General features: G+C 41.2%; 1 protein-coding gene across 1 annotated transcript in view; it reads right to left on the reverse strand.

Annotated features, from left to right (window-relative positions):
• MAP2 (microtubule associated protein 2) overlaps window positions 1-11,949 on the reverse strand; it is a 752,988-nt gene that overhangs the window by 97,154 nt on the left and 643,885 nt on the right. Inside the window, exons 14-16 of the mRNA XM_029607915.1 lie at window positions 6,984-10,706; window positions 6,530-6,736; window positions 6,215-6,349 (exon numbers count right to left, since the gene is read on the reverse strand). Coding sequence (XP_029463775.1) covers window positions 6,215-6,349; window positions 6,530-6,736; window positions 6,984-10,706 — 4,065 coding nt within the window. The remainder of the gene's footprint in view (window positions 1-6,214; window positions 6,350-6,529; window positions 6,737-6,983; window positions 10,707-11,949) is intronic.

Consider the following 11,949-nt stretch of genomic DNA (forward strand, 5'->3'; position numbering starts at 1 on the left):
ATGTATTGCCGCTGAGCAAAGGCTGAGATTCCTTCCCCCTAGGGGGCTAACAGCACCACCCCTGCAGTATCCCCTGTCCCCACTGGCTTAGGGAGCAGACAATCGGCCCACAAACTGAACCTAGATCTTCTGCATAACAATGCGTAGCATTTACCACTAACTGCCAAGCTGGCCAAGGGCACAATTTTCCAATGAATCATCCGAATAGAAAACTATCCTTGAGTTACTGATTCATATTATGGCTTATTCCCTTTATCTGAGCTTGTCAGGAAAAGGGAGGATTAAGAACCTGGATGACAGAGAACAAAATCAGAAAAAAGAATTCTGGGTATCCTTGTGATTTAAAGCTCTGCTATTTTTGAAGAAGCAGTCTATAGGACTGTAGCATTAATTGGTGGGTGGCGGTAAAGGTATTTATTTTCCCATTTTAGATTTCTGGGGTGAGCAGGCTCCAGAGGAAGAGTTCCTAGGTAAAGATCATGACAGACGTTAAAAGTTGCCATTGTAGGTGGGTTATTCCTAAGTGGAAATGACTGTCCACTGAAGAATTACTTGCTGTGGTAATAGATGGCAAGGTCTAGGGATTAGGTTTTGGCGGTCAGGCCTATTGTGTGAGAAAGGTTCCTGGGCAAGCAGCTTTGAAGTCAGCCAAGGTGGAATCAGGGTTTTATTGCTTTGTAGTGCATATTTTGAAGGTTCGTGCCTGATCCCGGATAAGAAAACAAAAAAGTTGGTTTTATGTGGAAGATGCACACTTTGGCTACCTGCTACTGAGCAGTGTCCCTGCAATGAGGACTTGTCGGGACCCCCCGTAGGCAACCTTGCAATCCTAGCCCTTGCATCTTAGAGTGAGTCTGTGAATGCTATGCTAGCTCATAGCTCAAAGGGGACAGCGGAATAAGATGAAAATATATTTCCACAGTTTGTTGGCATCAGCAATGCACTTTAGTTCCTAAACACTTTTCCAGGGAAATTCAGGCTCACACTGCACTTGACTCAGGGTTCTGAAAAAAAAAAAAAAAAAAAGGTTTATACTGCATTCGAGAAGGACTTTCCAATTGTAAAAGATTCTGACTTTATTTCATATTAGCCAGACGAGCAGTGCTGTAATGTGTAGAGTCAGGAAGGAATGAAAAAAGGTAGATGTAAAGGAAAAATGTCAGAATTCATACACATAGTGTTAAGCTCAGGCTTGTGGACCCTTGGGCCGATGAAAGGATGGAATACCTTGCGGAGGTTCCGTAGGTTCTCTCGTCGGGTGGCGAGGCAGAACAGAAGAGGAGCTGCATCTTCACCCTTGGAAGTCTGTGATCCCCCCAGGAGGAGCCCGTAGGGACCCAGACCGCTGGGACTTAGGTGGACCCCGAGGGAGTTGCGGTATCGGTGCAAGGGCTGACTGGAGCTTCACCCTGGAAGTCTGCGGTCCCCCCAGGAGGAGCCCTTAGGGACCCAGACCGCTGGGACTTAGGCGGGCCCTTGGAGACGGAGTCCAGGAGGGGTCCAAGATCAGGTGCCAGAGAGTCGTCGCTTACCAGGCCGAGGTCACACACCAAGGGATCAACGCTTGCCAGTCCGAGGTCACACCAGAGAATTACTGCTTGCCAATCCGAGTCACACACCAGAGAAGTACCGAAGCCAATCCAAGTCAGGGACCAGGAAGACCAAGCCGAAACAGGAACAGGGACAGGGATCCAAACTCAAGAACTCACCGAGGTGGGCAGACAAGACAATGCTGGAGGATGTTGCCAAGTCAGAGAATGAGCCGAGGAAGTTCCCTTAAATACTTCCTCTGCTAAGGCTGATCCAGGACAGGTGTGGTTGTTAAAGGGATCAGGTCCCTTTAAATTAGTGAAGGGGGCATGGCCTCGCACCTAAAGATGGTGGCTGCCATCTTTGATTTCCTCCGCAGAGGAAACGACTGCAGAACGGCGCGGGGGCAGAGCAGGGACGGCTCTCCCCCCGATGGTCAGGCCGGGGACCCGCGCCGGGGCACCAAGCACCCGGTCAGGGGTTTCCCCGGAGGCTGCTGCGGCGGGTCACCACCGCGGCCGAGGTAGGGGACCACGGTCGTGGCCTGCCACGGCCGCGGGACACAACACATAGGAGTTAATTTTCAAAGGAGCTATGCATGTACAGTAAATGCAACATATTATCATAGCAATTTCCAAAAGCCATTTACGCACATAAAGTGCACTTACATGTGAATAATCTATGGACAATTCAATGGCATATATCACAGCAATCCTCAAAAGCCCACTTATGTCCAAAAAACCCAGTTTTAAGTGTGCTAATCCTTTAGAAAATTACCTCCATAAGGTATGTGCATAAGTGCACTTTAATATTTTTGAAAAACTCAAGATAGCTGAAAATCAGAAACTGTCAAAATACAAAAGGATCCAGCTATATGTAGAACTCAATATAAACTTGCTTACATGCAACCGTCATACATAGCCTCAGTAGTATAATGGCTTATAGTGTCAAGCCCATGGAACTCTGGGCTTGAATAATCATAGGTTGCTGTAAGAATTTAAGATGCAAACACTGTGTGAGCACTACAAATGTTTGCTCTTATCGTTTTCCACCAGCCAGGTGAGTAATGTCTTACTTCCTGAAGTGCACGCTCCAACACAGCAGTGTTTCGGAGTGTCAGACTCCTTCCTCAGGGAACTTCAGGGAGGTGGTTTACTGGTGCAATTTTTGGAATGATGTTCCTGGTCAGTCAAGAAGCGGTGCAAAACACTGGCTGAAATCGGTGCCCCGAAAGTGAGCAGCCTTGCCGAGATTCTTGCCGCTAAAAGTGACTAAAAGGGTCACTTTTAGCGGCAAGAATCTCGGCAAGGCTGCTCACTTTCGGGGCACCGATTTCAGCCAGTGTTTTGCACCGCTTCTTGACTGACCAGGAACATCATTCCAAAAATTGCACCAGTAAACCACCTCCCTGAAGTTCCCTGAGGAAGGAGTCTGACACTCCGAAACACTGCTGTGTTGGAGCGTGCACTTCAGGAAGTAAGACATTACTCACCTGGCTGGTGGAAAACGATAAGAGCAAACATTTGTAGTGCTCACACAGTGTTTGCATCTTAAATTCTTACAGCAACCTATGATTATTCAAGCCCAGAGTTCCATGGGCTTGACACTATAAGCCATTATACTACTGAGGCTATGTATGACGGTTGCATGTAAGCAAGTTTATATTGAGTTCTACATATAGCTGGATCCTTAAGTGCACTTTAAAGCAGGTGAGTAGGCTTTTGAAAACTGCAACCAAAGTAGATTACATTTATGTGCATAACTCCATTGAAAATGTCTCTTGGGCCTGGAGTGCCTTAACTTGAGATCCCTTGAGATCCCTTTTCATCTTGACAAAGTGTGGTGCTGAGGATGGATGAGATCTCAGTGTCAAAGGCAATTAGAGAAGCTATTTGAGAAAAGTTTGTTTAAAAAAATGATAGAAAGAAAATAACAACTTTCTTTGCAGTAAAAGTATTACTTTCCAGTTCTTTATGTTAATGGAAGGTGCTAGGAGCCCTGGAACCTGAAGCTCTACATATCCGTAGAGCAAGCACAGTACAGGCAGTGCTAGTACAAGTTTTTTCCCCCACAAACGGGAGAATTTTAAAAGCCCTACGTGTGCCAAAGCTGGGAGATTCGCACATATATCGGCTGCGTGGATTTGAAGAGGTGCCCGGGCATGCGCGTATCTCCCGGTATGTGAGTAAACTTTTTTCATAAAAGGGGCAGGGAATGGGCGGGGCCTGGGCACTCCAGGAAATATGAATGAAACCAGAGCGTATTACACACATCAGCATTTGCTGGGGCTCCTATCCGCGTAATTTTACTTCTGCTATGCACTGCGTGTAAGTCATGAAACAAAAAATACTAGGCTAGTCAGCGGGGTTTTAAGGGTCAGGGCTAATAGAGTAAAAGGAAGGCAAGTTAGCTAGGGGGGATTCAGGAAATCCGCTCCTTTACTCTGGTGAACTGGGAACAAATTAGGGAAACAGGTAATTGCGTCGGCGCGTGTTTCTACTGAAATCCCCGTACTTACGTGATTGAGCTGGCCGTAGAAGCCGATTTCATACCATCGCGCATAGACGCGCATATTTAATAAAATCGCCGCATCCATGTGTGTGAGCCGGCAAGCGCATGTTACATGTGCTCCTGCATGCAGGTCTTAAAATTCACCTTAAAGTTCTGCCACTGTGCTTCATCCCCACTTCTAATGCCAGAGCTTTAGGACTAATGTCAGTGCATAAGGACTGCACTTAAGAGTTCATAAAATAGTTCCATTTCAATGGCTATCTATTTTCCTTTTGTAGTAAGGCTGCCACATAAGGCATCACCTGATAGTGGTTTAAGTGTTATTCCATGGCTAGCATGAAACAAATATCAACTCAGTCTTTAGTACGGTTCTTTCTGAACCAAGTCCATGTAGTAAGCACGGTCTTCTATTAAACAATTTGTCAAGTTTTCCTTCTGCAGCTGGTTAGTATATACTTTTATTAGAATGAATGGATGGTGGCATTCCAACTTCCTCCAGCAAGATCAGATTAATATCTTTAATTACTCACTACAAGTTCCACATTATTACAGGCTCTATATCAGTTCCTAAGCCTCAGAATCGTTATGGCTCAGTCCCTGCTGAATTAAAATACTGACCTAGATGTGAATGGTTCAGTATCCTCATGCAAAGCCACAGAATCCCTAGTGAGGTTTGTTTTTACTTCTAAGCACTTAAAACATTTCCATCTTAGAGGAGGAGGTTTACATGTAGGAAGAACTATCATGACAGTAACAGATTTGCCACAGTAGGCCCTACAATTATCAGAGAGCACACAAAAGGGAATTTGAAATGCGATCTGCAAGCAGATCTTTCTCTGAAATGGTCTTGACTGCAGTACGCCTGTTTTCAAAATCAGACCAGCAAAACAGCAGGGTTGCCAAGGCCATTTCTACAGCACTATGTGAAAGCAGTACTGCAGTAAATGCATGTTTACTGGACATTATTGTATAGGTTCAATATTATCCTTTGCAACTCATTTTTTAATAAGCCTTGCTATATCTAAATGTGCTGCCATTAGGACTTGCCCACAGTTTATGCAGCGTCAATGAAACTTTTAGCTCTATTAACTGAATGGTGGAAATGTTTTCCCAGCACGAACAGGGTGAAGTGCCATCAGCTACAAGCACGGTGTAATCTATTTACATGTTCCAATTGAAAATGGTATGGAAAGTGGTATTTGAATTAGATTCTCAAACATCTAGGAGAATTACGTTGGAGAAGGGGGTTTAATACTCTTCATAAACTGTCAAAAAAACACCCTTGATAGGAGCTGCTGGGAATAAAGACTGTATCAGTGATTAAACTTATTTGGACTGTAGTCAAACATCTTAGGGTAGGAATATTTGGCTTCATAATTGGATAACTAAACTGTGAAATGAACAGTCCCAGACTGTTTCTTCATGGCATGGAGACTGTCTCATTGCTAGATTTGCTTGATCTGTTTAGAACCATTTGATAAAACTACCCTAGGACAATTTATCTTTGGCACCCCTTCCTCCCATCTCGCAATAAAATCAGAATGTGCAGATAAGATAAAGTTTGCCTACTTGTCTTCATTATCCCGTCTCATGTTCTTCTTGCTGAGGATTAAACCAGGAAACCCAGCAGATCCCGCTGGTCTTTCATTCACGAATAAACATCAGTAACAGATCTGGCAGTGCCAATGCGCCGATGACACAATCCTTAACAAAAAGTCTAACATCTCTAAATATTCTTCTATGCATTAGACAAAAGAAAAAAACAAAAGAATGGAAATGTATACCATGATGTAAAGCTGCCAACACGTTCCCACCAGAACATGGCAATGAATGTACAGACTCCTACAACAAAGCACTAAAGCACAATGCCAAGATACAACCAATGCATTCCAAGTCTCAGCATGACAAGTGTAAGTGATCATGGCCTCTGCAAAAAAAAAATAAAAAAATAAAAGAATAACAAAATAAATAATACTTCCAAGAAATGAATGGCACAAAGCATTGGATAATGCTCTTTTTTTTAAACACCGGATATTCTTTCATATATAACAAAAACTGAGAAGCATCAAGAGCAATGAGAAATTTTGTCAAAAGAAGAAAAAGCAAATGAGTAAAGCAAAACAAAAACAGATGTGTTTGCCAGCCACATTGCAAAACTGAACACAGCAGTCACCTGTCGGCTTCCGTTTAACACAGGAGAGATGAGTTGGTCTAGAATATTTGACAGCAGGTTTTAAAATTATTTTCCTGGAGGGAGAGTGAGTCTGAACTTCTGATTTTTTAGCAAGTTCAGCCTTCTTATATACTGCTATAGACAAGGAAACACAAAAAAGCACAGTGTCAAGGAGAAAAATATCACCAGAAATCTTTTTTCGCACATCACTGAACAAAATCAAGGTACATGCTCTTAAAGGTTTGCACTCTCTCTTCTATTATATGATGGCATGGCAGAGAAATAAAATCTGATAATAGTGATTTGTAAATTAACCTTTTTTCCTTCTCACTTCATCTCTGGAGATTGTGCTAGGTTCCTTTTTAGCTATTTTCCTTTCAGGAGTAGAAAGTCTGCCTCTCCCAGTTTTAAAGTGCTTTTCTTTCTTATGCTTATCGATAATCAGCTTCTGCACCTCTTTCTCTGTCTTCTCCTCTTTAGGAACAGTCTCTAATTGTTCCGTCATGATGCTCCTATCATCATCTGTAGAATCAAAGCATATTAATACAACAGCAGTAGAAATAACAGTAGAAGCAAGAAAAAATAAGGAACAGATTTGTTAAAATTAAATGGGGAAGGAAAAGAGGGTAAAGAAAAATATATATTGCTACAATGGTACTAAATAATATTTAAAGTAATTGTTGCTTGGAATTATTATTATTATAATTATTATTATTATTAAGAGTGCTAGAAATAAAAGGATAAATATAAGAAAATGGCTAATGCACACCTTGTGTATCCACCCAGATGCTGTCAGTGTCCATGACAGAGTCATCAATTGTTGTTTCGTCTCTGTAGTCATCGATAGTCTCTGTCCTATACTCTGTAACGTGGGTGTCTTCTTTCTCAGGAGATGCAGGAGCATCTGGGGAGCCTTCTTTTGGTGATTGCTCCTTTGATTCAGCCTGGGTCTCTACTTGGTCCACTATGCCCAATACGTCTTCTGCCTCAAGTTTCCACTCTTCCGCATCGGTTTCCTGTGCAGCAGCAAAACGCACAATTTGGGAAACAGATTCACCTTTGTCGACAGCAGTCTGCACTACTGTGATGAAATCATCTTCAACTGTGACAATAGATTCTATAATGCCTTTCAGCTCAGGGCCTTCCACTGGAATAGCCTCAGCCACCTCGCCACCCAAAGCTTGAGCTTTTGAGTCTGTATCTTTCAGAGCTCCTGGTATCACTTCCAGTCTGAGATCTTCATCCAGGAGTTCCCCCTCTTGACCCTCTATTGCTAATTCTGATACTGAATGCAACGGTGGCTGTTCTGTAGCCTCTGCAACCTTGGCAAAAGCATCTGGCATTCCTTCAACAACTTCTTCAGGCAGTAGTAAGCTATCCATTTGTATATCAACTTTCTCCTGAAAGGATTCATCTTTTGCAGTGATTGTTTCTACAGAAGCCTCCACCACTGCAGCATCTAATGCAAGCTCCTCTGATACAGCACATTTTTCAGATGCTTCCTGGATGCCATCCTCATGTATCACAGAATCTTGAGTTTGATCGTGTTCTCCACTGGACTCATATGATTCTTCTTTATCAACTGCTTCTTGGTGCACCAAATCAGGCTTTGCAGCTTTCTCTTTCATTTCCATATCAGAAGGCTTGGTGCCATCTCTCAGAAGGTTTGACTCATCAAAAGCAGACATTTCTTCCATCTTTTCCAATGAGGGTACCATATCCTTTTGCTGCTCTCGGGCTGCTTGGGCTTCAAAGTCAGTCATTTCTGCTGAATCAATTGCTTTCTCTGGAGCAGATGAAACTGTTTCAGTCTTAATGTTTGGCTCACTTTGATACTCCTTGCCGGCAGAATCCAGTTCTTCCCGGACTGCCTGATCTCCTTCACAGCCTGAGCTTGTTCGCATGTGTTTCTCAGTTAATTCTGACATAACACTAAAGGTCTTTCCATCTTTTTCGTTCAGTGGCAGCAGATTTTCTTTTATCATTTCTAAATTTTCAACAGGCACTTTTTCATTTGAGAACTCCAATCCCAAATTCACACTAAATGTTTGCTCTGTTCCAGATGTAACTATTACTTTTTCTGTTGAAATGGAAAACTCTGAATCAGGCATCATTCTCTCAATAATCTCTGGAATATCTCTGGAATAAACATGTTCTTCACTTTTCTCCAGAACAATGTCCATCTTATCAGCACTTTTTTTCTCTTCATCCGACTCCCAGCCAAGAACTGGAGATTCATCAGACATCTGCTGAGTCAAGTTTTTCATTTCACTGCCATACTTTCCTTGAGACTTCTCAGCTGCTGCCAGTTTTATTTCTATTACCGCTGGATCAACTACTTGCCCTTTACGTATTTTGTCATCAATACCTTCATAAAGGCTGCAAATTTCACCAGACAAGTTCTCACTATCCTGGACAGGTGAGGGTAAAGGGACTGTATACTTATTAAAAACACAATAACCTAAGTCTTCTTGCTGACTGTCAGTTTTTGTGAGCAATTGGTAATCATCAGGCAAGGGTGGATGCAGCCCACTACTTTCCTCTATAACAATTTCAGAAGGGATAGATTTTCTTCCACCAGCGATATCAGCATCTGCACTCACAGAAGTCAGTCTTGATCTAGTACCTGCTAAATCTAACATTTCAGGCAAGTCTGGAGCCATGACAGTTCCATTTTTGTAATAATCTTTGGCTAAGAAAGCTGACTCACATGAATCAACTTCAGCATTCTCTTCCTTGATAGTTTTCTCATCCTCCGCATTTCCAGTTTCTAGTTCAGTTTCTCCAGGAAAGCATGGTGCTTTCTCCAGGGAAGGCGTAGCTATTGGTAGATCTTCACCAGTTTCATCCATGCTTCCACTAGTGTTTGAAAGAATATCTGTTGCCAAAGGAGAGAGATCATGTGCACGGGCATAACTGAATCCTAATGCTATAGAATCTAGACAGGACATTGGCAAATTAATTGACATGCTCCTCTGTTCAATTGCAGATCTACCACCAAGTCCCAAACTCCTGCTTAAGGTCAGATCATCTTTATTTTTATTGAGGATGTCAGACCTATCTGCAAAGATTTTTGGATCAATAGTAAAGAGTCTATCTGGTGTTGAACTGATTGCTTCAGATCTGTCTGGTGGAAAGCTTTGAGCAAGAGCACTATACCCCATTTCATGAGTAGAGTCACTCTCTTTTTCATCTGTGCTAAATTCCAAATCTTCATCATCTTCCTCCTTAGATACTGCAGGAATTGAGTAAAGCTCACGCATCCTTTCTTTCATGTCACTTAGTTCATAGTAATCACTTCCTTGCTGTAAGTCTCTTTTTATTACTTCCTTTTTCATAGTGGAAGTTTCAAAATATGTTGACATACCTGACTTGTCCTTATCCACTTGTACGTCATGCTCAGTTGAATCTGCAGTACATATTCTGTCATCTCTAACACTTTCTATGATGTCCTGCTCACCTACGGGTTCTTGCACTGAGCCTTTTTTATCAGTTTGGCTATGCTCTTTTTCAGCTGGGTGCTCAAGGCTAGCTTCCTTTCCCTTAATAAAATCAGAGGTTTTTTCTAGTTCACTTTCTTTTTCAGTCACTGCTTTAATGGGACAAATTATTGTTTCATCATGTTTTGGGGAAAGCTTACTTTTCTTGGCTGGTTCGGATTGCTGCCTGTCTGATTCCAAATCTTCTTCTTTATCTATCACTTGCAACGGCAAAGTTTTCTCTTCTTCAACAAATGATACACTTTGAACATTGGTTTCTTCTACACTTAATTTTCCACAATCAACAGACTGTGCAGGCACCGTGGGTACCGCTTCTTCTTCTAGTTTGTCAGTTTTTTCTTTGTGGCTGTCTATGCTATCTTTGGAAATATTGTGGCCAGTAGGCTCTTGTTTGGTGCTTCTAGATGTGTCAGCATCAGCAGGCTGAGATGGATCTGTAATAACTGGTGAAATCTGTGATGGCATTTCACCTTTCACAAGTAATATATCAACTGCAGACTGAGAAGGTTGAAAAAAATGTTCACTTTGAATTGAAAGAAAATTAGAAGGCTGAATTTCTGGCTGGTCATCTTTATGTTTGATAGATACGACCTGACTAGGAGGCTGATTATCTGTACTCTCTTCATCTGTTTTGCTTGACAGTTCTCTATATTCTTGTAGGCCTTGAAACCCTGCAGTCAAATAAATATGTGGTTCTACAAAACATATCTCTGCTTGCTGTGATGCATAGTGCAGACCTTCTGTGAAAGTCTGTTGTAACCCAGGTTGAGGCATATTTTCTTTTTCATCCTGAGCATCCATTTTATGTATAAACTGTTTTGTTGCTGTATGTGAAACTAAGGCATCTTGCGTTGGCTGTTCCTTGGTCTTGCTCTCCACTTGTTCCTCCCCTTCTTTCGTGCCTATTGCTTCAACTGCAAAAGTGCTTTGGTCCACCTGGGCAAGTATTCCCATCCTCGAGGCTGCAAGTAAATCTTTAGTTGGGGTTGTTGCTTTTGAGTTTTATCAAACAAATTACTTAAAAGGCAACCCACAAAGAAATTATTAATATCTTTCTATGAATAATGGATGAAAAAGGCAGAGAAGTATGGTAACATGCAGCGCAGCTATGAGAAAAGCTCAGCTAAATGTGTTTTACAACTAATTACAGTCAGATCTGATTAATATGTTATCCACAATTTATAAATACCATATTTATTCAGCTTGGTCAAGAGTAGATGCAGTAAGTAGGAATGATTACTACTTTAAACTGAAAGTTAGGACAATGTTCCAATTACTGTTAGGATTTCAAAGATCCTGCAGCTCTTTTGGAAAATGTAAATTCTGCTAAATGAGGTGTCTGAGTGATATTTCCCTTCACCCTGACTCTTACATTTTGAGCTGTGCATAACATATCAATGAATTACTCATTTGTTTCATATTATTTGTTTGAGGTTCTAAAGCATATTTGCTTAAATAAGTGAATGAAAAACACTATACAAGTGCAGGTGCATTTTGTTATTCTTTTAGTCTTACATTGTTCAGTATATTCTCAAATAAAACTATTAGTCACATGTTAGCCAGATCTGATTGTAAATCTACAATACTATCCATACAAGGTAATATTCCATATTCCATATTAGTACAGTAAGCTTTGCCAGTCTATAATAGCAATGCATAGTATATGCTGGGCAATATACAAACTGAATATGATTACTTATTTAACCTATCACAGATAACTTATTAAATACTTGTAAACTATTTCATATTAATTAGTATTCATATTAAGCAGTATTGTTCAACATCTTACTAATTCATATAAATATTACAGAAAGGGTTTTGATTGCCTAACCTGCTTTACTATAAGGACTAAAATTCTATAAAAATAATGGAGTAAAGGTCAAATTTAGGGAATGGGTGTAATTAGGGTAAAAAAAAAAGAAAAAACTGCAAGTCAGTTTGCTTGCATAATTTCAGAAATGTACATTTTGACCAACACTTTCATATCCTGACACTTTGTAAATGAAATCATTCGACAGATAAAAAAAGATAGAGGTGCAAACAAAATTGTGCACAAAAATGAACTTTTGTCCAGTCCTTAAATTTTGCCCATAGGGCATAAATTCAACAGCACGTTTTATTTCCCCAGTTAGCCATAGGATACATCCTAAAATAGAACACATTAATGTGAGTTATACCAGGATATCATGGAAATGATAAGAACAGCAAGAAGAGGAGGCTGGGAGGAGGACGGCA

This window comes from Rhinatrema bivittatum, chromosome 6 (assembly GCF_901001135.1).
Source record: "Rhinatrema bivittatum chromosome 6, aRhiBiv1.1, whole genome shotgun sequence".
In the NCBI taxonomy this organism is placed as follows: domain Eukaryota; kingdom Metazoa; phylum Chordata; class Amphibia; order Gymnophiona; family Rhinatrematidae; genus Rhinatrema; species Rhinatrema bivittatum.